Source organism: Phoca vitulina, unplaced genomic scaffold (assembly GCF_004348235.1).
Source record: "Phoca vitulina isolate PV1807 unplaced genomic scaffold, GSC_HSeal_1.0 scaffold3, whole genome shotgun sequence".
In the NCBI taxonomy this organism is placed as follows: domain Eukaryota; kingdom Metazoa; phylum Chordata; class Mammalia; order Carnivora; family Phocidae; genus Phoca; species Phoca vitulina.
In genome coordinates, this window is record NW_022589706.1 from 32,027,286 (window position 1) to 32,051,061 (window position 23,776).

General features: G+C 34.8%; 1 protein-coding gene across 4 annotated transcripts; it reads left to right on the forward strand.

Moving 5' to 3' along the window:
• Positions 1–56: 56 nt before the first annotated feature.
• Positions 57–23,658, forward strand: GUF1 (GUF1 homolog, GTPase). Of its 4 annotated transcripts, XM_032400288.1 has the most exons (17): positions 259–423; positions 2,143–2,254; positions 2,405–2,553; positions 2,820–2,900; positions 3,787–3,864; positions 5,036–5,119; positions 7,841–7,905; positions 8,607–8,810; positions 10,177–10,316; positions 11,472–11,595; positions 11,985–12,117; positions 12,928–13,071; positions 14,197–14,330; positions 17,646–17,747; positions 18,586–18,705; positions 20,278–20,314; positions 21,327–23,658. In XM_032400288.1, the coding sequence occupies exons 1-17, from the start codon at positions 259–261 to the stop codon at positions 21,462–21,464; spliced, it is 2,010 nt and encodes a 669-aa protein (XP_032256179.1). In that variant the 3' UTR covers positions 21,465–23,658. The 4 variants fall into 4 exon arrangements, with proteins under 4 accessions (XP_032256181.1, XP_032256179.1, XP_032256182.1 ...); XM_032400290.1 differs by lacking the exon at positions 3,787–3,864 and having other exon boundaries at positions 57–423; positions 21,327–21,464; XM_032400291.1 differs by lacking the exons at positions 259–423; positions 2,143–2,254; positions 2,405–2,553 and having other exon boundaries at positions 2,855–2,900; positions 3,763–3,864; positions 21,327–21,464.
• The last annotated feature ends 118 nt before the right edge of the window (positions 23,659–23,776 follow it).

Sequence of the window (23,776 nt, forward strand, 5' to 3'; positions counted from 1 at the left end):
CAGTCTCGCGTGGAGGCGCGCTGACGTCATCCTGTCGTGCTACGTGCGGACGCCGACGAGCGGCGCTGCGTCTCGGTTGCCGCGCCGGGGTCGCTAGTTGGGCCGCACTGGCCACGGTACTTTTTCTTCTGCTGCGTAAAGCTGGTTGGATGTTTTTCGCCGGCTCTTAGCAGCGGGCTCCTTGTGGAAAATCGCGCCGCAGGCTATGACGCCGAGCTGTCTCGAGACCTTCTCCTGACGCTTCCGTAGCGCGGAGGGATGTGGACTCCTGTGGGTCGGGGCAGGTGGCACGGTCGCGCGCTCACGGTGTGGGCCACCGCCGCTGCACATCGGGGCCTCCTGGAGTCTCGCCGCACGCCGAGCCGTGGGGCAGCTGCCAAGTCCAGGACTCTGGACAGGCTCTACAGCTCTGCCGACCGCAAGGTGACCGCCATTAGTCTCTGATTAACCGTGTTTTAAAACTTGGGAGGGCCTTCCTTCGACAATGGAAGCGTGAAGGACTTCCTAGACTACCTGTGAATGCAGGTTGAGATTCTGTGAGGGAGGTAGAGCTAAGAGCGCGCCTTGCTGTCGGGTTTTTGAATCCTCCACAGCTCATCAGTGTGACCTTGGGCAAGTCACTTCTCGAGTTTACTAGTTTGTAATGTCAGTAACTAATTTATTTGATTATGCGAGGCACTGATGCAGGGACCTTGCGTGCATTTAATTTTCTTAAAAACCTGCTGAAGAGGCCACTAGTGTAACCTCCGTTTTCCTGCAACTTATTAGCTCTGTGGCCTGGGGAAGCTACTTGAACTTTCCGTAACTGTTTTCTTCATTTGCTAAATGAGATAAGAATAAAAGAATGGCTCTTCATGAGTATTGTACTGTGTAAGGCATAGAACTTTTTAGTCCAGTATCTATAATGTAAGAAGTGCTGGGTATGCTTTAGCTTCTGTTTATTATTTTACGTGATCCGAAGCAAACTTGTTTTCTTAGTCTTTGTTCTTGTGGTGGAGAAGGTGAGGAATTCAGCAACTTTTTAAAAATACACTCTTTGTTTGCTAGGAAGAGATACAGTTTAGGCAGAAAAGTAGAGTAATTGAATGCAAGTTATGAGTACCTGGAAAAAATAAGACAAGTATGATAACTGCCCTCTTCTAAATTGTGGAGAGTAAAATGGATTTATGTTGCAATTCAAAGTTCTTAAAAGTGGTGCAGTCCTATATATCTTTTTAATTGAATGGCAATTGAAAGGGTGGTGTGGGAAATCCACTGGGCAAACAAATCAGGTTTAGTTTTTTTCTCAATTTCTTTCAGATAGAAGTTGCACCTTCATCGTCTTCATTTATAAAAAGAAAATGTAAAGCTCATGAGTATTGTGTATTTCATTGTAATTTTACTTTTTAAATGCTGATTATGGAATGGATTTGCTTGGAAAAATAAAATGTTTAGAGTACAAAAAAACTGACATTCAATTTGAATAACCATTTTTAGCAATTTGCAATGAGTCTTCATAAAACGTTAAAGAAGATGAATACAATTAAAAATCAGGAGTTACATTTTAAAATATTTTTAAATTTTAAGTGATGAGGTTTTTTGTTTTTTTTAGTTTTTTTGCTGATGTTATCTTTTTTTTTTCTCTCTCCAAAGAAGTTGCCAAATAACCTAATTGCATCTAAATTAAACTTTTGAAGAATCTGTTAGGAGCACAGATTTTTAAATAGATTTGACTGCTGACTAAATGTGTGATGGGGGAAAGAATTTCCTTTTTATTCTTAAAATTTTTCTGTAGCTTTTTTGCCTCAAGCAGTTTTATTAGACCGGGTGCTCTAAGGCTGTTCAGGAGTTCTAGGTATCTTGTGTTCTTCATTCATGAAAATAAATTCATTTCCTTATTGGCCCTCTAAGTGGTGGAAATATTTATAAGGGACTCTTCTTTAGCTAAGTTGTTACCTTGACAGTGACACTGATGTATTTGATGAGTGCTGTTGTAATCAGTTGCTTAATTAGAGTTTAGCCATGCATCTTTTTATTTCATAGGAATAATATAAATGTTATAAATGAAAGTATTCAAACTAAAGGAATAATCTTTGAATTAGTATACTTTTTTCATATGCAAAATGTATACTCATAAATGTTTTATTTTTCTTCCGTTTCTAGGAAAAAATTGACATGTCTAGATTCTCTGTTGAAAATATTAGAAATTTCAGTATCATTGCACATGTGGATCATGGCAAAAGTACTTTAGCTGACAGGCTCCTGGAACTAACAGGTATTTTCATTTTATGTTATATAGTTAATTGATGGCCATGAGTAATTAATCATCATTTTTACTGTGCTTTTTAAAATTTTGGTTTTAATTTTATATGCAGTATAGTGTCTTTTTAAAAGCCCATCGAAATACTAATATTTCTTCTTATAGGCACAATTGATAAAACAAAAAATAATAAGCAGGTTCTTGATAAATTGCAAGTGGAACGAGAAAGAGGAATCACTGTTAAAGCCCAGACAGCATCTCTTTTCTATAATTATGAAGGAAAGCAGTACCTTTTAAATCTCATTGATACACCGGTAAGTTTAATATTTTGTCTCTCTTGTTAAGTTAGCCTTGTATTAATAGTGCACACAAATCCTTGTTCAGTTTTTGAACTGAACATTAAACACTTTGCTTTTTGTTTTCTCAGTGTTCTTATGTTTGAGTAAATCATTTCACAAGTATAGGCCAAAAAAGAAATGTATTAACTTTTTATCAAGGGGAGTCACTAGATTTGCCATAATGCCCCTCCCTAAAAAAATTACAGCTGACTTTAGAAGTAACAATATTTTTTGTTTCTCAGGGCCATGTTGATTTTAGTTATGAAGTATCCAGGTCACTCTCTGCTTGCCAGGGTGTTTTACTTGTGGTTGATGCAAACGAGGTAGGTACTTTTAATTTTATGTGGTATGACATGCTCTTCGGTTGTTTCAAGAGGTTTTCCTTAAAATATATTTTGGAAATAGAATTTTTGTGTTTGAAAATAATAAGATTTATTGTATTACTTAAGCCAAAGCATATGATTTGGTCCTGTTAATTTGAATTTTATTGCACTAAAGCAGTCTGTGAAATTGACTAGTTCATATTTTAAACACTTTAAGCTGATCAGAAGAATGAAGGGATTGTTGAAGTATATTATACATTCATCCTACCAAAACCTCCATTTTTAGCAGTTCTTAGTTTGGGGTTTTAATATTAATTTTTAGCAGAACTTGAAAATGAATCTACTTTGGAGGTCATTTGGGTGATTTTAAGGTAATAATTTAGGAAGTGTTAGGTTTAAAGAAACATGTCAATAACATTACCAGGTTCTTGTGTGGTACAAAGATAACCATAAAAAAAATATTCATTGATGATGTAAGACCTATGATGTCCTATTAAAGTAAAGCTTTTGATATAATTCGGTTTCTCACAAACTTTTCATTCAAAACCCAAAATAATTTTTGTGTTAAACCTTCCTTGTTCCTGTCAGGGAAAGTCAGTGTCTACCTTATATACATAGTACAGGGTTCTATAAACCACATCACATTACTGTGTCCTTTAGTAGGCTTTCATGACCTTGAGGGTTCATGTTTCACCTTTTTGTCTCCAGTAATGTTTCCCAAAATGAAAGGAGTTTTCACAAGGAATTATCCAGATTCATGGAAGTATAGATAACCATACTTTATACCTCTGCTTTTGGTGAAGATGTATGGAATGGTCTTAAATTATAAGTTTTGTGATAGATGGTAGAATGGTCATATCAGTATCTTATGCCTTGATATTTCTAGGGTATTCAAGCCCAAACTGTAGCAAACTTCTTTCTTGCCTTTGAAGCACAGCTGTCGGTAATTCCAGTTATAAACAAGGTAATTCTAATGGGACAAGAATGTCCAGTATTTTACTTTCTAAAAGTGGATTTGGTGTTTGAGTATTAAGTATACTATTTTTTATATGAAGAGTCTTCAACTATATATTAAATATATTGGTAGGATTTGTTTCTTTGAATTGCATGTGATAGAATTGCAACTCAAACTCCTGTGTCCTTACAAGTAGTTAGAAGACAGTCTGCCTGAATTGACATGGAGTGATTGAAGGCTATTTCTGTACGAAAGGAGTATGTGCAGGGCAGCCAAAAAAATAGTTTATCACACTAACACATATATTGGAAAAGAAAAAGCACTTAGGACTTTGGGGAAAACAATGTAACACATGAAACATAACAGTTAAGTGCTAAGCTGAGCACTGTTGATAAACCATAACTTTTATATTTTGAAATTAATAAAGAATCTTAATTTAAAAATCTGCATTATGGGGCATCTAGGGGGCTCAGTCGGTTAAGTGTGTGATTCTTGATTTCAGCCCAAGTCTTAAACTCAGGGTTGTGAGTTCAAGTCCTACGTTGGGCTCTGCTGGACATGGAGCCTACTTAAAAAAAAAAAACAGGGGCGCCTGGGTGGCTCAGTAGTTAAGTGTCTGCCTTTGGCTCAGGTCATGATCCCAGGGTCCTGGGATCGAGCCCCGCATCGGGCTCCCTGCTCAGTGAGGATCCTGCTTCTCCCTCTTCCACTCCCCCTGCTTGTGTTCCCTCTTTCGCTGTGTCTCTCTCTTTCAAATAAATAAATAAAATCTTAAAAAAACAAAACAAAACACTGCATTGCATTCAGTTGAATTTTTTATATAATGGAGTTAAGTTTAAAAGAGGCAAAGTTGCCTATGGTAAGACAGTTTGTTGTCATAAGTTACATCTAACTTACAAAATCAGTTTATATGGTGTTGGTTGATAAATTGTTATTGAACTCTTATGCCTTGAATTGCCAGCTGTCTACATTTTTTGCATGCTCTGCTCTGCCTGCTCTCTGTTTTTCAGTGGCCATACTAGTTAAAATTATATTGCCTATATCTAGATTATTTTAACACTTTTGAAAAGAAAAATAGAGGTATTAGTTATTATAGGTATGCTTTTAACTGTCTCTGAATGCTATTAATATGTAATACATTTTATGTTTACTGTGTTAAGACATAATTTTTTTTCTTAAGATAGATCTGAAGAATGCTGATCCTGCAAGGGTTGAAAAGCAAATTGAAAAAGTGTTTGATATTCCAAGTGATGAATGTATTAAGGTAAAATACCCTTTTTCTTGAAGACATAGTTATACTTTAAAAAATCTCATGGGGCGCCTGGGTGGCTCAGATGGTTAAGCATCTGCCTTCAGCTCAGGTCATGATCCCAGGGTCCTGGGATCGAGCCCCACGTCCGGCTCCTGGCTCAGCAGGGAGCCTGCTTCTCCCTCTTCCTCTGCCTCTCCCGCTGCTCATGCTCTCTCTCTGTATCTCTGTGTCTCGAATGAATAAATAAAAAAAATCTTTAAAAAAAAAAAAAACTCAGGTATTGGCCTAAGTGAAATTTCATAGTATTTGATAGCCCATTGGTATATAAAGCTTTCATAGTTTTGCAAAGTTCTTTTTACTGATATTTCATTTGATCTTCACCAAAAATCCTTGTTACACAGTTAGGAGAGCTAGGAATTATTCTTGTGATCCAGTTGAAAAAACTAAGGAACAAAGGTTTTATCACTTTCTCAAGATTCAAAGGTATTGAAAATTATTCTAAGTTAAAGGATTTTAAATTAAGTGAGGAAAATAAACTGGTCAGGTTGCCTCCTAGAGAATTCATTAGAAAACAATAATCGATAAGGGGAAACCAGCTTCCAGTAATAGCTCAGGTGCTGTGAAGGTGGCTAAGTATGTGATTGTGATGGTGGAGAAGTGGGCAAACTTAATGTATATTTGTAGATAGGAGAGTTTGCTGGTGGGTTACATGTAAGGAAGTGAAAGAAAGGGAAGAATCAGGTAGCTTTGGGTTTAAGCAAGTAGTTGATACTAGACGTTAATATCGATATGAGGAGGAGCTGGAGAGGAAATGATACAGGAGAAAAGAAAAAGCTTTGCTTTGGACGTAGTGGGTTTGAAATGTCTATTAGACCTCCAAGTAGGGATATTGTGTAAATCTACAATTCAGGCATTCATGGAGAGAATTGGGGTCAGAGATAGATACGTAGGAGTTTTTAACATCTATGTGGTATTGAGGCCTTGTAAACGAATATGGTTTCCTAGGGAGAAGTGTAGAAAAAAGGTCCTAGAAGCCAAACTACATTATTGTCAATTTGAGGGCGTTATGAGTAAGAACTTGAGAAGGATTAGAATAGCATTCAGAATAGAAAGTGTGGAAGGATTGAGTCTTCAGAGAAGGGGGAATAATTCTCAAATTGTAATGAAAGACCGCAAAATGGTTGTGAGTATAGATACAGATAGATTTGTTTATTTTGGATAAGGGAGTTTGTGGTATTTTCTGTTCCCTTAAACGAAATAACAGGCAAAGTCATCAACCAAGAGTGAATTGGCCAGAGGGGAAAACGTGTAGATTGAAAAGGAAGGTGGTGTGAAACACCTTAATGAGTGGTAATGTGAATTTACTACGGGACGCATCCTGGGAAGTTAGGAAGTTTAACTGCACATTGAGATGTGTGGTCTTGAATTCACAAGAAGCCAGCCAGACCAGTTACTTGATTTTTCTCCAGTAATGTTAAGCCCTTTGTATTATAGGCATAGAAAAGACACATTGTTGGGGCACCTGGGTGGCTCAGTCACTTAAGTGTTTTACTTTGGCTCAGGTCATGATCTCAGGGTCTTGGGATCCAGCCCTGTGTTGGGCTCCATACTCTGCAGGGAGTCTGCTTCTCCTTCTCCCTCTGTCCCTCCCCCCTGCTTGGGGTAACTCAGTCGCTCTCTCTCAAATTAATACAATCTTAAAAAAAAGACAAGACACATTGTTGGAAGCAGTCACATTGGAGTTTTACCGAACTTATGATAGGGAGAGAATAGATAGTGGTTGAACTGTGATTGTAAATAGTGGACCCTGGAGTCTCAGCTGGGAAAGGAGGGGGCTGGGGGCTAATGGGTGGTGAAAAAAGGTAGTCCATTCAGTGGTTTAGAGATGGGAACTCGATGGATCATTGCAAAGAAGGTACTGGCGTCTAGAGCAGTGGTTCTCATTAGGGGGTAGTTTTGTCCCCTGGGAAACATTTGGCAATATCTGGAGATGATTTTTGTTGTCGTACTGGGGAGTGGGTGCTCCTGTCATCTGGTGGGTAGATGACGTTCCATAGATTCTCATAGATTCTACAGTGCACAGAACAACCCTTAAAACAGTTAACAGCTCAAACTGTCCTTAGTGCTGACTTGAGAAACTGATCTAGAGAGAGTTTAAAGGTTAAGAGGTGGTTTTTAGGAAATGGGTTTTAAAATCAAGATTTCAAGAGGCAGTCCAGTTACTAGTGATGACAAAGGTGAGTCATACCTGTGGTTTTTGAGTCTTCAGGCTCATTCTCTCAGTGGGAGAACCATAGTAGTAATATGCCTTGTAACTATATGTGTGTCATCCACATATATTGTTTATTCTCTTTACACAACAATCTTGAGATTTAGAAAAAATATAAATGATCATTTATTAGATGAGGAACTTGAAGCTCAAATATGTATTGGTCAGAGTCATACAGTCCAAACAGAATTGTAACTGTTACTCAGATTTTTTTAAACTCTTAGACCACTGCTCTTTCAGTACCATAATCAGAATGCTTTTGTAATTTGATCCAAGAACCATAGACTCACCTAATTGTAATGGAAGGACATTTGTCAGTATAGTATATGCTTTGTGCTTCCTTTTATTACTTTCTTCAAATTAATAACTGTTAGAATTCTTTCTTTTTTCTGATTATAAAGCTCAGTCACCTGGATTGAAAAGTAGTCTTTAAATATTTATTTTTTTAATACATATTTTTTTAGATTTCTGCTAAACTTGGAACTAACGTTGAAAGAGTTCTTCAGGCAGTCATTGAAAGAATACCACCGTAAGTTATTTTGCTATTTTTGTGCTGTTTGTTTATCTTTAATAGTACAAAGGCCGTCAGTCTGATCTGTAATTTTAGATTAGACCATTCTTGTGGTGAGTGAAAATACATTATTTATTTTTATTGATACATAGAAGTCAAGCACAGTATAGGGGAAAAAAAAGCAAACAAGGGTGATTGGGTTCTTTTCCTAATAATCATTGTAATAAAGAGACTTGAATAAATTAGCAGTTATTGTGTTTTAATACTGAATAAATATATTTCATCAGTTTCATAAATCATCTTAAAATATTTATTTATTTTAAAGATTTTATTTATTTATTTGACAGAGAGAGAGACAGCGAGAGAGGGAACACAAGCAGGGGGAGTGGGAGAGGGAGAAGCAGGCCTCCCGCTGAGCAGGGAGCCCAGTGCGGGGCTTGATCCCAGGACCCTGAGATCATGACCCGAGCTGAAGGCAGACGCTTAACGACTGAGCCACCCAGGCGTCCTTAAAACAGTCATTTAAAACTCAAGGTTGAAATAAAACTAATATAAAAATAGGCATTGTACTTGAGGAACATCTTTTTATTTTGGCTCTCACTTGGGTGACTTTCTCAGGTACTAGAATAAATTAAGCATAATACTTGATTTTAAAATAGGCATTTTATTAAGATTTTAATTTATTATGTGTATATTTTCTTTTTACTTATTTTTAATAGTCCCAAAGTGCATCGCAAAAATCCCCTGAAAGCTTTGGTATTTGATTCCACATTTGACCAATATAGGGGTGTGATAGCCAATGTAGCATTATTTGATGGAGTGGTTTCCAAAGGAGATAAAATTATATCTGCACATACTAAAAAGACGTATGAAGTTAATGAAGTAGGAGTTCTGAATCCTAATGAGCAGCCAACACATAAACTGTAAGTAATCTGCAATAGCAATTAAAATATATTTATATGTGTTTCGATCTCTGCCTTTCTCAGCTTGGTATGCTTAGAACGATCCCAATTTGGTAACTCAGAAAAAAACCCAAACTGATTATTTAATGCAACTAAATAGTAAATGCTCTTGCAAGAGGACTCTCATGTGTGAAGGACAGTATAAATTTGATATATTTTTATTCCTTTTGACTAGTCGTAACAAATTTTATGATCTGGTGCACATTGGGTCCTATATTGATGTATTTGATGAGACAGTGAAAGAGATGGTTCTCTCACCCATATCCAAATCATAGTGGGTATCAATTTTGATATTTAATTTTTTTATAATTAGATTTTTCAACATAAAAGTAGTGAAGAAAATTTGGTAATTTTTTCCTTTTGTATGGAATTCACAGTAAAACTTTGATTAGAATCCACGACACATGGGGTTAGCAAGGTAGTGTGCATTAGAAAAACTGAATTTGAGTTCACTTACAAATACTTGAGTGCCTGCTCTATCAGTAGTACTCCAGGTACTGATGAGATAAATCATCTGGCACATACTTGGAGCATTCTAAGGTCTTTGTTTCCTCATCTGTAAAAATTAAGGTAGTAACTATATAGGTCACACTTGATAGTTTAATGTATGTCTAAAACCAGTACTATTTTGCTCATTGCATTTTTTATTTAATTGAGTCATAAAGTCTTTTAATTTTACTCAAATATTTCCAAAGTCTGTGTTCCATCATACAGTTCATACATTGACCATTACTGTATCTTCACTTAAGATTCTGATACCTTATCCTAAACGTAAATTAGTTTGTTATCATGTAGGAAATTTGCTTTAAAAAAAACAACAAAAACTAAGCTAAAACTCTGAAATCTTGGGATGTGCTCTTTTCCTACAAGAGGAACATCAGATTGGTGTCAGATTTGTTTAGAGTTCACATTTTTCTGCTTGGTTAAAAATTGATCTTTTTTTTTTTTTTTTAAAGCACATTAGTGACACAACTCATTAATAAAATAGTGTTTTACACTGCAAGAAGTTATTTTGTGTTTCTGCACTTAGTTTCACTATGTTTACATTATATTTTAGAAGCTGTTGTTTAATGTGCAAAGGTGGGCAGAGTCATGAGGAAGGCCGTAGACTTGTTGTGTTGCAGAGGCCCTTGATAATGGACTGTAAGGCATGGTATGTTCTTTTGCTGACAGTTTAGCAGTGAGAATTGATATGTAGTACTTACTTTGAATTAGATGAGGTTTTGTTTGGAAAATGTAATCATTTCCGGGAAAGGTAGAGCTAATTGTTGAGTATGCACTTGAAACATTAAAGCAGTAAATATTTCCATATAATAATTTTATTTAGATATGCAGGACAGGTGGGCTATCTGATTGCTGGGATGAAAGATGTCACTGAAGCACAAATAGGAGATACATTATACTTACATAAACAACCAGTGGAGCCCTTGCCTGGGTTTAAATCAGCGAAACCAATGGTATTTGCAGGTGAGGAGCTCACAAATTCAAGGATGAGGGCCAATTTATTCTCTAAATTAGAAATATTCATTTTAAATAATAGCTAATTCCAGAATACTGTATTTCTTTTAGTTTTTTTATGTGCTATTTATGTATCAGTTAATTTCATATGTATAGTGAAACTTTATGTGGGAGATCATTTCCTACATTTTTATAGAACTTCTTAAAAACTATAAGCTCTTAAGAAACAAGCTCTCTGATATATAAAAGAACATAGTGATATGAATTTCCTTTTTGTTTCCCTAGAGAGTAGGTCATTGCATTTGGAATATTTTTCTAGTTAGGATGTTTTCATTACTAATTGTCAGTGGACATTTACTGACTGCCTTCCTGTTGGACTTTCTTTAATATTGTACAGTACTAGTGTAGACATGGCAGAGGATAGTGTTACCTCTTGTATGCATGACTTCACAACTTTTTACTACTGTGTGGTGTTACAGACATTTGGAAAAGGAAGGCCTGATTGAAGGTCGTCAAGTTACTCCGTGCTGGGTATCCTCCACTTGCTTTTCTCCCTTTGTATCTGTCACGGGGAAGTATGAAGTTTGTTTACCCCCATGTTTAGGCAAAGCCAATCATTGGAATTTTGGAGAACTTGAGAGATGAGGACTTGAGGTGTCAGATGAAAAAGAATCTGATGAATCAGTAATTGTATGGTTTTTGTTGGTGAATTGAGAAAAGCAAAATTTATCTTTGATTTTAATAGATTACCTGCCCTACAGAATTCAGTGTAGCTTTCATTTCTACTTCTGTTTTTCATCTACTAAGGGAGTTTCATTTGTGGTTGTGGGATGTCTTCAACTTTTGTTTCTTGAAATGATGTATTTTTCTAATAGGCCTGATTCCCATGGTTCTTTTTAATTTTTCTTATATTTTTGCAAAAGCATAAAAACACTTGGGTTGTGAATCCATTTGTAAATTCATTAAGGCTTTGAAACTTGCAAGGTACTTTGAAGCCAGTGTAACTTTAATACTCAGTTTCTTTAGCAAACCAATTATTGTGGTCAGTGAAATATAGGGAAGTAATTTAAAAGCTAAATGATTAATTTTGATCTTGGAAGCATTGTGTATTTAGTTTTTAGGCAGATTTTCACATGTGATAATTAGAAATCATTGTGTCCTCAGGAATGTACCCTGTAGACCAATCTGAATATAATAACCTGAAGAGTGCTGTAGAAAAACTGACTATAAATGATTCCAGTGTGACAGTTCATCGGGATAGTAGCCTTGCCTTAGGTGCTGGCTGGAGGTAAGATTCTTTTCCCTGTAGGATCAAATTTTTATTGAAAAGTGAAGTTTAAGTGGTTCATTGCTCCTGAACATTTCATTTCTGAAGATAAGTTCTTATTAAAGTGAACCAAAACAAACATCTGCCTATTTCACACTGTATTCATGTTCTATGGGTAAGCTTTATAGCAATTTTAAATAGAATTCCAATAGAATTTTTTTTTTTAAATTTTGAATCTTATTTAATGAAGTTTTGCTAGCATTTAATTATGATGTGAATTGCTTGAATGATTTTTTTTTTTTAATGAGTTTTGATTCTACCCATTCCCCACAAAGTAACACTGCATTCATCAAAGAAACCAGGGCCCATGAGACCATAAGCATTTTGGAGTTTGGCTTTTTCTCCCCCAGGTTGGGATTTCTTGGACTTTTGCATATGGAAGTTTTCAACCAGCGACTGGAGCAAGAATATAATGCTTCTGTAATTTTGACAACCCCAACTGTTCCATATAAAGCTGTTCTTTCGTCAGCAAAATTGATAAAGGTACTGTTGTGAACCAGCATACAAGGGAAAACGAAATAAGTGTATGTATGTATATGCAGAATGCAAGAGAAACTTTTTAGTACACCATTAGCTGACTAGCTATTACATGAAATATTTCCTGATTAGTAGCATTAAAAATTGAATTACTTTATGACTAATGATGGAGAAGCCACTTGAGAACTAATTTATGCAGTATTTTTCTTAACCTGATAGAAATCTATATATTGTCAATCTAGCCTGTTAACTGAGAACAAAATGTAGAATTAGTAATTAAAATGCTGTCTAAATCCAGTACAGAAATGAAGAATATAATTTTGGTCATAGGTAGTTTATCTTATGAAAGGTGAAGTATTCATCGCTACCTGGCTGTAGGAAATTTTAGATTTCAAGGTAGTGATAGAGACAGTAGTCCATCTAAATGGCAGTCTCTTCATTTTAAACAAATTTTAACTTTGGTGTCTGTAAATATTTTCCAACAAAATTAACTTAGGAAACTACTGATAATGCCTTATAAAGGGCAGATTAAAATGTGCTTTTACATCATCCTTTTTCTAAGTGGTACATGAGATGTGTTTAGTAGATATTGATGAACAAGATATGTTACTTATTAAAAATTATTAAGTGGTTACAGTTGGATGGTTTTTAAAATACAAAGCATGTTAAGGTAATAGTCTAAGTTTTAGGAATTCTTTTGTTTTTATTCAGCAAATGCAATTATACTAAATTCTAACATTTACTATAAATTAAAAGCAAATTTTAAAACACGGTAATTAAGACTTTTTAGCTGTTGGTGATTTTTCTTATTTTTAGGAATACAGAGAAAAGGAAATTACAATCATCAATCCTGCACAATTCCCTGATAAATCAAAAGTAACAGAATATTTGGAGCCAGTTATTTTGGGTACAATTATCACACCAGATGAATATACTGGAAAAGTAATGATGCTTTGCCAGGTATAAGTATAATACAATTTAATATAAAAGTTAATTTTAGTCCTAACAGTGGTTTCCAACTCAGGTTTTGAAAGATTTCTCTCTGTAGAGCACATTGAATTTGTAAGAAATTTTCATAAAGATCTACAACTGTGTGTGTGTATGTGTGTATACACACATACACACACGATAGAGATGTAGATATAGATACACTTTTAAAATAATTTTGACTTTAAGAAAAATAGAACCAGAATTTTGATCATCCGTGTTAATTTACTGAGTTGGTATGTTAGCCCAAAGGAAAGAAATTTGATGCTTGTTTATATTGACTAGCTAAAAGAATAGTTCGTTTTAGCCTTCATAGTACTTGAAATTGAGGGTAGTTTGAAAGATTACTATAACACTTGAGACTTTTGACTAAAGGGTGGATATTCCCCATTTTGCCTTAGTTTTTGCCACAATGTAATAAATGACTTAATCCACAAATCATAGTCCTCAACAAAACTATTTGAAGTACTCTGACATGGGGCGCCTGGGTGGCTCAGTCGTTAAGCATCTGCCTTTGGCTCAGGTCATGATCCCAGGGTCCTGGGATCCAGCCCCACATCAGGCTCCATGTTCTACCTCTCCCACTCCCCCTGCCTGTGTTCCCTCTCTCGTTATATCTCTCTTTGTCAAATAAATAAAATCTTAAAAAAAAAAGTACTCTGACATATATTGGAAAGAACTCTCAGATGATTACTAGTGGACTTGCATTTTAATTCTGTAATCACAAACTAGAAAACTTTGGTTACTTGCTTAATTTCTTTGGACCTAAGTTTGTTTGTAAAACAAGAAATTAGAACTTTGACATTATTTGTAGTTACATTTGGTTTATCATTAAATACTATATAATTTTAAAAATAAAATTGTTAGATAAAGACAGGATTAAAAGCTTTGGTAATAAATATAATTGAAATACGAAATAGTTCTCTCTGTATTATAAGTATTATTTGCAAATTTTTAGTAGACCATTAAATATTCCTTCATTTTGCCCTCTCTTTATTAGGATTTGTAAGGAAATTTTTAGGTTGGTAATTGACATCTTTCTATATTCATTGTAAATCATTTAAATAGGTTATCATTAAACACATTTTTCTTTTTTAGGCTCGAAGAGCAGTTCAGAAGAATATGATGTATATTGATCAAAATAGAGTTATGCTTAAATATCTCTTCCCTTTGAATGAAATTGTGGTGGATTTTTATGATTCTTTGAAATCCCTGTCTTCTGGATATGCTAGGTAAAAATTTAATGGGAAATTCAGATACCTGGATAACTTTTGAAATACTAACCGACATGAGTATACTAATACTCCACTTATTTAATAATCTGTGCTCTCTTGAAGATAGTGGAGAAGGATAGAAAGGCTTGAAGCAACCCTAAAAGTGTTAGAGAGTATTCATAATTTGCTTATGGAAGAATGAGTTCCTTCCATTCATCAAACTATTACCCTTCTTTTAATAAAAAAAAAAAAAGTAGTGTCCTCTTCATGAAGGAGTATATTCCCCTGTCTGTTAAAAATTATACGTAATTTTAGGGGCGCCTGGGTGGCTCAGTCGTTAAGCGTCTGCCTTCGGCTCGGGTCATGATCCCAGGGTCCTGGGATCGAGCCCCGCATCGGGCTCCTTGCTCGGCGGGGAGTCTGCTTCTCCCTCTCCCTCTCCTCCTGCTTGTGTTCCCTCTCTCGCTGTGTCTCTCTCTGTCAAATAAATAAAAATCTTTAACAAAAAAAAAAAATTATACGTAGTTTTAAGAAGCTACTGTGATCTTAGTGGTACATTGTATTTGTGTGTTATGTAATCCTGGGAGCACCTGTATGTATTTGTAAAACAGAAGTACATATTTAGTCTAAAAAATGCCAGGTGTGCCCCTGTATCTGTGAACACTTTAGTAACTTGGTCTTCTCCAGAATAAGTGGTCCACATTATGAAAACCATTGTCTTGTCCCCAGGAGTGCATGGAGGAACAGCTTGATAGAAGTGAAGGAAGATTTAATACTAAGTAACAAAGAACTCCATGCATAGCATTTTGGGAGTATTTTCTGTTGGGGTAAATAACTGTAGATGCACTTAGTATCCTAAAATCTTATGTTATTGGATAGCATATATTGGAATATAAAGAAAATATAAAACATGCTGTGAAGTGGGGAAAATGAACATTCACATCTGTAAAATACACATGCACCTACATGCATGTGCAGGCATATTTAACATTAACATTCAAAGAAGAGTTCCAGTGTTCAAAAAACATGCTACAGTGACCTGGAAATTTAGCTTTATGAAATGAGCTTTAGAATGAAAGAGTCATAATTGATATAAAGGAGTGTTCTTTGTGTTTGTATTGAGAAGTTATTTTTTCTACTTTTTCACCCGATTTTTTTCTTCCGTGTCTTCTTTTAGACAAGAACTTAAGCAAATAAGTGGCATTGGGGTTTAAAGTAAAATGAATTGAGGCAGCATGTTGTTAAAAAACAATTATTGTGGGGGCGCCTGGGTGGCTCAAGTCTGCCTTCGGCTCGGGTCATGATCCCAGGGTCTTCGGATTGAGCCCTGCATGGGGCTCCTAGCTCGGTGGGAAGCCTGCTTCTCTCCCTCTGCTGTCCCCCTGCTTGTGCACTCTCTCTCTCTCTCTGACAAATAAATAAAATCTTTAAACAAAAAAAAAATAAAAGAACAATTATTGTGGTTAAAAGAATGATTACTAAGCTAAGTGTTTATAAACGTTTTTAACAAAGTCTGTCATTTGTAGTTTGCATTTGGAAACCACTTTATGAGTTAAGTGGGCTTAAAATCTTTTGGTTTAGAAACTTAAACATACTTCAGATTAAATGAAAGAACATGTTTAATTTTGAACTATGTAAAAATAAAATAATGCCAGCTTCCAGAATTAAGGTGATTCTTATGTTCAAGATGGATCTTTTTTACATATATTCAGTTCCTAACAATAAAAATGCATCACAGTCTGTGATCTTCCTGCCCAGGCCATCGGCCTCTTGTGGACTGAGATAAGGAACAATTTCTCTTATGCCAGGTGGCAAGAATCTTCTGCAGCTGGGTCAGAAGAAGGATTCCTTTGTTATATGAAGACTGTAGTGAGGCTGCTTCTGATACTTAACTTGATGGAACTGTTTGTCCTTAAACCCCCAAGTAGCCTTTTGGAGTCCTGAAACTGTTTCCTGCATTTCAGGGGTACACTTGAATGAATAACTGTGTTTTGAATAGAGGTTAGGTTTCCATTTGGCTGTCTTAGAAACACAGACATTTGTTTAATGGTTTCTTTTGAAAAAAATGAGTGGAGAAATTCTAAAATTTTGGAGCACTGAAGATTTTAAAGTTGTGAACAGGTGAAGTCTAGAGACTATGTCTAGATTTTATCTTTCTTTGTATTCTGCGTAGTACTTAAGATGGTATCTTTCATATAGTAAATGCTTAATGTTTCTTGAAGAAAGGATTTTAGCAAAACTAGGTAATAATATGGTTTTAAAGAGTATCAGTATCAATTTGTGACCTTCCCGGTAAAGGTTTAGAAACCAAATACTTGCAGCTCTAGGCATCAGTTTGTTTTAAAATTAAGACAGTTTAGGGGCACCTGGGTGGCTCAGTCATTAAGCATCTGCCTTCGGCTCAGGTCATGATCCCAGGGTCCTGGGATCGAGCCCCGCATCGGGCCTTGCTCTGCGGGAAGCCTGCTTCTCCCTCTCCCACTCCCCCTGCTTGTGTTCCCTCTCTCACTGTGTCTCTCTCTGTCAAATAAATAAATAAATAAATAAAAAATTAAGACAGTTTAGGACTGTACATGTTCTTATCCATAATTGAAAAGACATGTAAGCATAATTAAAGTTTTCTTTCTCCTTAGACTTCAGTTTTGAGAGTTAAACCTGTTTTGATTAGCATTGTAAGCTTTGACCATATTGTTTAATAGTGATAGCTGACGCTAACCAAGTGCTTTTATGTGCTAAGCTAGGCTCTGTTCTAAACACTGTTTTTGTATTAGGTACTGTTTCAGTGCTTTAGACGTATTAACTTATTTCATCCTCAGAAAAGCCCCGTGAAGTTTCAAACCGAAGAGGAGTATATGAAATCCAAAAGTCTTGTTGATAGTGACTCTTTATCAGTGCCGTAGCATTTATTTAACTGGTAATAGAAAGCTAAACAGAAACCCAAACTTAATGAATCCCTGAGAATGACCTGTTCATATATACTGTTGTCGACAGCCAGCCAGCTCTTGGGAGGAAACTTGGGGAAGAAGGTGACATTTGCCTTCAGTGTCCCATTTTCCTAGACTGGCTTACCAGTTTATTCTCCTTTCCCCTGTAAAGCATGTGCCCCTTGCTTTTGCCTTTCGTTTCATAAATGTAAAAAGATGAGGGAGTTTGTTCCTCACTGTGGTCATCTACATCCATTTATGTGAAATGTGTATTTAATATTTTGATAGAAAGTTAGATCTTTGGGTGGGGTGTATGGGGATGGGTAGAAAAAAGATGCTTTGCAAAGAAAAATGATACAGTCTCTCGGGAAGTATGTTTATCTATCACTTGGATGTTTTTCCTTGTTAGTTTTGATTATGAAGATGCAGGCTACCAGACTGCAGAACTTGTAAAAATGGATATTCTACTGAATGGAAATCTTGTAGAGGAGCTGGTAACTATTGTACACAAGTAAGTTGACTAGAAACTAATCATATAATGTGAAAGTAACCACTTTTGACATGTTTTTATTTAATTATTGATTGCTTATTTTTATTTGATAGCTACATTTTGAAAACTTAAAAGTAATTAAATTTCCTTGTACTAGGTTTTCCTTCCATTCTTTTTCCATGCTTCTCTTTTCAAACTGTTAAATATGAAAGAACAGAATTAAAATAGCCAAAAAGAATAGTGTCATGGAAAGAAATGTTTCCCTCACCAGGGTAAGACGAAGTAGAAGAAATGGTTGTAAACTTTATGATAGATTTAAAATTGAGAACAAAAAGGTTTTTATATTCATAAAAAATTTATAATAATGAAAAATGAAATATCCTACATGTTCAGCAAATAGATTGATAAAAATAATGTAGCACCTATTTAATAATCCTGTTAAGCTATTAAAACTTCACTGTGAAGTAATCCTAAGTGACATAAAAATGCCTATTAAATAAAAGGGTTGACATATATACACTATGATTCAAACTAAAATACCAAACATATGCGGAAAAATAACGGGAGGATGTATGTTTAACATAGACATTCTAAAATGTTTAACATTGGTTTTCTATGGTTGAAGGGAAGGGCATCAAGAATGGTTTTTATGTATGTTTTTCTACATTTCCTGTAATGGTCATAATGTTATTTTTGCAATCAGAAGTCATATGATTCATAGTAAGGGATGTTTATGACAAATGATTTCCATTTGAACCTCCTTGAGAAATCACCTTTACATTGATTATGTATATGGACTAGAAAGGTACTTTAAATATTCATATTTAGGATATGTAAATAGTTGCATTTTCTCTCTCAGAGACAAAGCACACTCTGTTGGCAAAGCCATGTGTGAACGTCTTAAGGATTCTCTTCCTAGGCAGCTGTTCGAGATAGCAATTCAAGCTGCTATTGGAAGCAAAATCATTGCGAGAGAAACGTGAGTTGAAATTCATTTTTGTTCTCTGTTTTAGAAATGATAAATGGTTAGAAATGATAGGACTAGAACTGTATTATGAAATAATATTGAAAAATTTAACTTCACATTGGCCTAAGCTTTATTCCTACTTGTAGAAACACTAATCTGATTTTTAATTCCACTTAATTGATAACTGTTACAGTGATTTACTTAACACTGAGTGTTATTATTTTTAATAATATAATGGGCATGGGTTTGAGGAATTGCTTTATTTCCATTGATTTTACTGAATGATTACTGAATTTCCTGGGTAAGGTATAATTTATAAGCTAATAGCAACTGAAACTTTTTAAGAAGTCTTGAGGAAAAAAAAAAGTTTTGGAGATACTCTTCCAAAAGACAAAACTAAATTACGATTTTTACTTGAAGCATTTAATATCACTTCTCAGATCTAGCCAAATTAGAAATCAGAGATGACAGACAGGAATGCTGTTATGTTGAGCTTTGCATTGTAGATTGATTATGTAATCTATAGTAGACATGGAAGATAGGCTAATTTATGTAGGAAACTGGTCTTTTTTATGAGAGATATGATCAGAACATGGAATAAGCTGCTCTACTAGGTAACAGTAAATGCAGGAAGTAGCATGTAGCATATTTCCTTGACTCCTGGAAAATCAGAAGTATCCCCTACCTGGAAATTGCTATTCAGTTGTAGTTTAAACCCAAACCTACGTGTATTAGTAGTGGTGAAATTACAACCAACATTTTTACATAGTCTTGGGACAAATTTTATATCAATATTTGCAGTGAATTTCATTTCCTAACACAATTTTGCTTTAGTTAATTGTTTTGAGTTTCATGAGTACCCAGAGATTAGCAGAGTAGAGTTGATAACCAGGGAACATCCTGGAAAGTACAATTTTAAAATAGCGTATAAGTCTAACATAATTGTGTTGAGGTTAGAAGATACCTTAGAGAAAAAAAAAAAAAAAAGATTTTTATATCTTCTTAAGGAATACATATAAATGGAACTTTTTTCAAATTTCTTCCAGATTTCTTAGAAACACTATAGAAATAGATTAGTTTGTATCTGCTTGGGTGGATATATTAAAATTATTTAGTTTGCCCTGAAAAGGGGTTTATAAAAGTAATATATTTTTTATATTCCTAGTTATTCTTAACCCACATGTGGTAGAGTTAGTAATGTGATGATAACTATTTTTAAATTTTTTGGAAATAGTAGTGGTAAGAACAGTTCTAGGTTGAGCCAGAAATGACCTTGTATAATTCTTATAATTAAGGTTATACTTACTCTTGAATTTGGCCTAATCAAGACTACCCACAAGCCTTGACCTTTTTTATTCTTAATAAAATTTATGTTGATGTTCATGTTGAATCCATTTTCTATTTTATGTCAAATACATAAAAATAGATAAGAGCATTTGACCTATCTATTTGTTTATGGCAGTTTTACTTAGGTATAACATGATTATTTAAATCTTGAAAGGAGATTGTTTTTGAAAATAAAATTCTTTTTTAAAGAGTATATTGAAATTACATAATTTTTATATAAAATTTCCTCTTTTACAGTGTGAAAGCTTATAGGAAAAACGTTTTGGCAAAATGTGTACGTATCTGCCTGTATTCTACTTTTTATTAATATATCTGTTTTCATGAGTGTAAAATCAGAGGGGGGTATATATTGGTTTCCATTGTTTTTACAATAACCATTTCATCTCCAGTTTTCTTTTTAAATAGGTAAATCTCAGCTTGACTGTTAATATATTCATTTTGATAACATTCTTATTTTTCCATCTTATTTATAAAAATTTCCTTATATGAAGTACTACCCAATAAATTATTTTTGTAATAGTTATGATCAGGATAACATGTTTTATTGATCTAATTTATAAGGAGAAATTTTGAAGACAATGACTGTGTCTTACAGTGGGAAGAGTATGGCAATTTGAAATCCACCTCTCCTACATTGCTTTGCCATTTGTGGTCCCTTCTATTAAAATTTTTTTTTTTTTTTTTTAAAGATTTCATTTATTTGACAGCGAGAGACACAGCAAGAGAGGGAACACAAGCAGGGGGAGTGGGAGAGGGAGAAGCAGGCTTCCCGCTGAGCAGGGAGCCTGATGCGGGGCTCGATCCCAGGACCCTGGGATCATGACCTGAGCCAAAGGCAGACGCTTAACGACTGAGCCATCAGGCGCCCCCCCCTCCCTTGTATTAAAATTTCTTAACTCAGTTATGAGAAGTAAATGGTGAATGCTTTTTCTAAATCCTTAGTGTCAGGACTGGCACACTTATGACTATATGAATTTATTAGATGGCTATATGATCCAGAATTTTAAGACTTGAATCAGTAAGAGAATTGATAATTCTTCTTGACATGCATAATATAATATTGGGTTTCCTTGGTAATCTTCATCTCCATCCAAAAAATAAAGCCTTTATCGTTCTTCGAAGATGTTAAATTATGATCTGCTGTGAAGGTGATTAGAAAGGTAACTTTGCAGATGTCTACCTCATGGGTAATAATTGTAAGGTTATAACTGTATTGATGTCTGTATGCAATTGTATGATTTTCTGTGGAGTGATTTGGACTTCCAATTTTTAAAAATATTTTTCAGTATGGTGGTGATATTACCCGAAAAATGAAACTTTTGAAGAGACAAGCAGAAGGAAAGAAAAAACTGAGGAAAATTGGCAACATTGAAGTTCCAAAAGATGCTTTTATAAAAGTTCTAAGAACACAACCTGATAAGTAATTGGTGGAAAAAAATACAATGAATTTTCATAAATTAAAACTTGTGTATCTTTTAATTTTTCATAGCAATTTATATGTTGACAACAGATTTAAAATTATTAAAATTTGCTTGTTAACTTTCAGGGTTTTTAGGTTTAAATAACCTATTAGCTCTTTGAAAAGTAAGTAGTGGGCAGGTAAGAGCCTTAGATTCTGAAGCCATATTGTCTGGTTTCAGATTTCTGTTCTACCACTCACTAGCAAGGTAAATTATTACTTAACCTCTCTGTTTACTCTTTAGTGAAGTCAGGATTATACTGTTATTTACCTCCATAGGTTGTTGTGAAGATTGTATCAGATAGTATGTTTAAAATACTCAGAAGAGTGTATGACACAGTACTGCTTAGTGAATCTTAACTATTTTGTTTTCAGGCATATTTTTTCTTACACTAAAAGGCCCCATACTTTAGATTCTGTCCAGTTCAAGTTTAAGCTAAAGTATTTTCAAAATCACCTAAGTATCAATTTGTTGTTAGCTGGAGAAATTTAGATTTATAGGAGTCAGTTATCAAAGTCAAACAGCATTCTAGCTGGACATGTGCTGTCTAGTTTTTGTTAAAATTTTTATGTTTGAAACAGTTTAATACACATCTAAATTAAAGTAAGGGTAGGGGCTGTCTTAATCTTGATAATTAAGATGCATTTGGTGCAGACCGATAGGTGTTTGGTATTAGCAGCTGTTATTAATGGCAGTTTAATAATTATTGTCTAGATTTCATAGTTGAGGAGACAGAGCTTTAGTTAAGTAACTTACTTGATGTCACACAGCCAGTAAATGGCCATCATGCTGTTCTTACCTCCATTCACCCAGTTAGTGAACAAACCAGAGGGCAGATTGTATTACAATAAGATACTTTAGCCATTGAATTTTGTCCTCTGCCTTGAATGAACTGAATGAGGTAAACGTCTTGTAGCGATAAGACTATTGATATATTTTATACTAAGGTTATTACATTATGAGGTAATTCTAACTGTAAGATAGTGGGATTTACATAAAATTGTGTATGGAGGTTAATTAGCCTGTGATTTCGTCCTGCTTATATAATCTGCTCATATATCTTCCCTATCCCCTCCAGCTGTAATAGAACAGATGAAATATGAAATTCCATAACAATATTTGTATTTTGTATAGTATATTTGAAACTAGAAGAGCATTTACATGTAATTGCTAAGACAAAATGTTCTGTTCTACCATTATTGTCAGGAGAAAGTTACAAGTTGGTACCTGGCATGAAGTATGCAGCATGTGTCTACTATTTAATATTTATGCTGTATTAGTATGTGTATAATTTGGACACACTTAGTTCTCTTCCTTTAACCTCTGACTTTAGGAAGCAGTTTTACTTGTAGTGATAAAAGTATTTTTCAAATTTTGTAGTATAAGCTTAAGTTCGCTCCCCTGACCACTCTCCCAAACAGATGACTTTCATGATATAGAGTTGTGTGCCTTCTAAGCATATTCCCCAGAGGACCTTAACAGTATTGAGATTTTTGCAAACATTACAATAATTTAAATATGAGTATTAGAATAGCCACCATTTATTGAGTATAATATATGACAGCCATTGAGCTGAGCTCCGTCGGCATTGCTTCGTTCAGTCTCTACAACAGTCGAGGTACAAGTACTGTTACCATCTTATAGGGCAAGCAGCTCAGACTTACACTTGCCGGTGTCCGTTATTGACAGAGCTGGGATACAAACAGTGGTTTCTACTAGTTCTTAGCTACCATGCTTTATTGCCTTGTGGAAATCTGATAGGCTCCTTAGTTCTTTAACAGCAGCTTAGCCTCTGAGCTAGGGAGCTAGTGGCCAGAAATCAGTTTGCTGAGGAGCTTGTGTACATGGGCTTGACTCAAAATAGCCCCCTAACATCAAGGGCAGTGATGCAAAGATCTTCTAAGCTGTTTCAGCTGGCACATTTAAGCACAGAAATAACTAGAAATAACTAGTTGAATCATGCACCAAAACAGCGTTTTCACTATAATACTATGACTTTCTAAGATAGATAGGGTAGTTTGTAGTAATCAGTACTTTATTACCAGGTGTGTGACTGGAAGATGATACGACTTATTTAAAGACCATTTATAACACAAGGCAATTATAACTACGTTATTTGGGATTTAAGGAACCTATTTTATACTAACAGTTTTATTTATTTTTATTTGCTGTTTATTTTAAGGAACTTAATTGTAAATACATTTCAGTCACATTTTAGTTAAGGTATGGAAGTAATGCTTCTCTGAGATGGGCTTATAAGATGCAAAATATGCTGA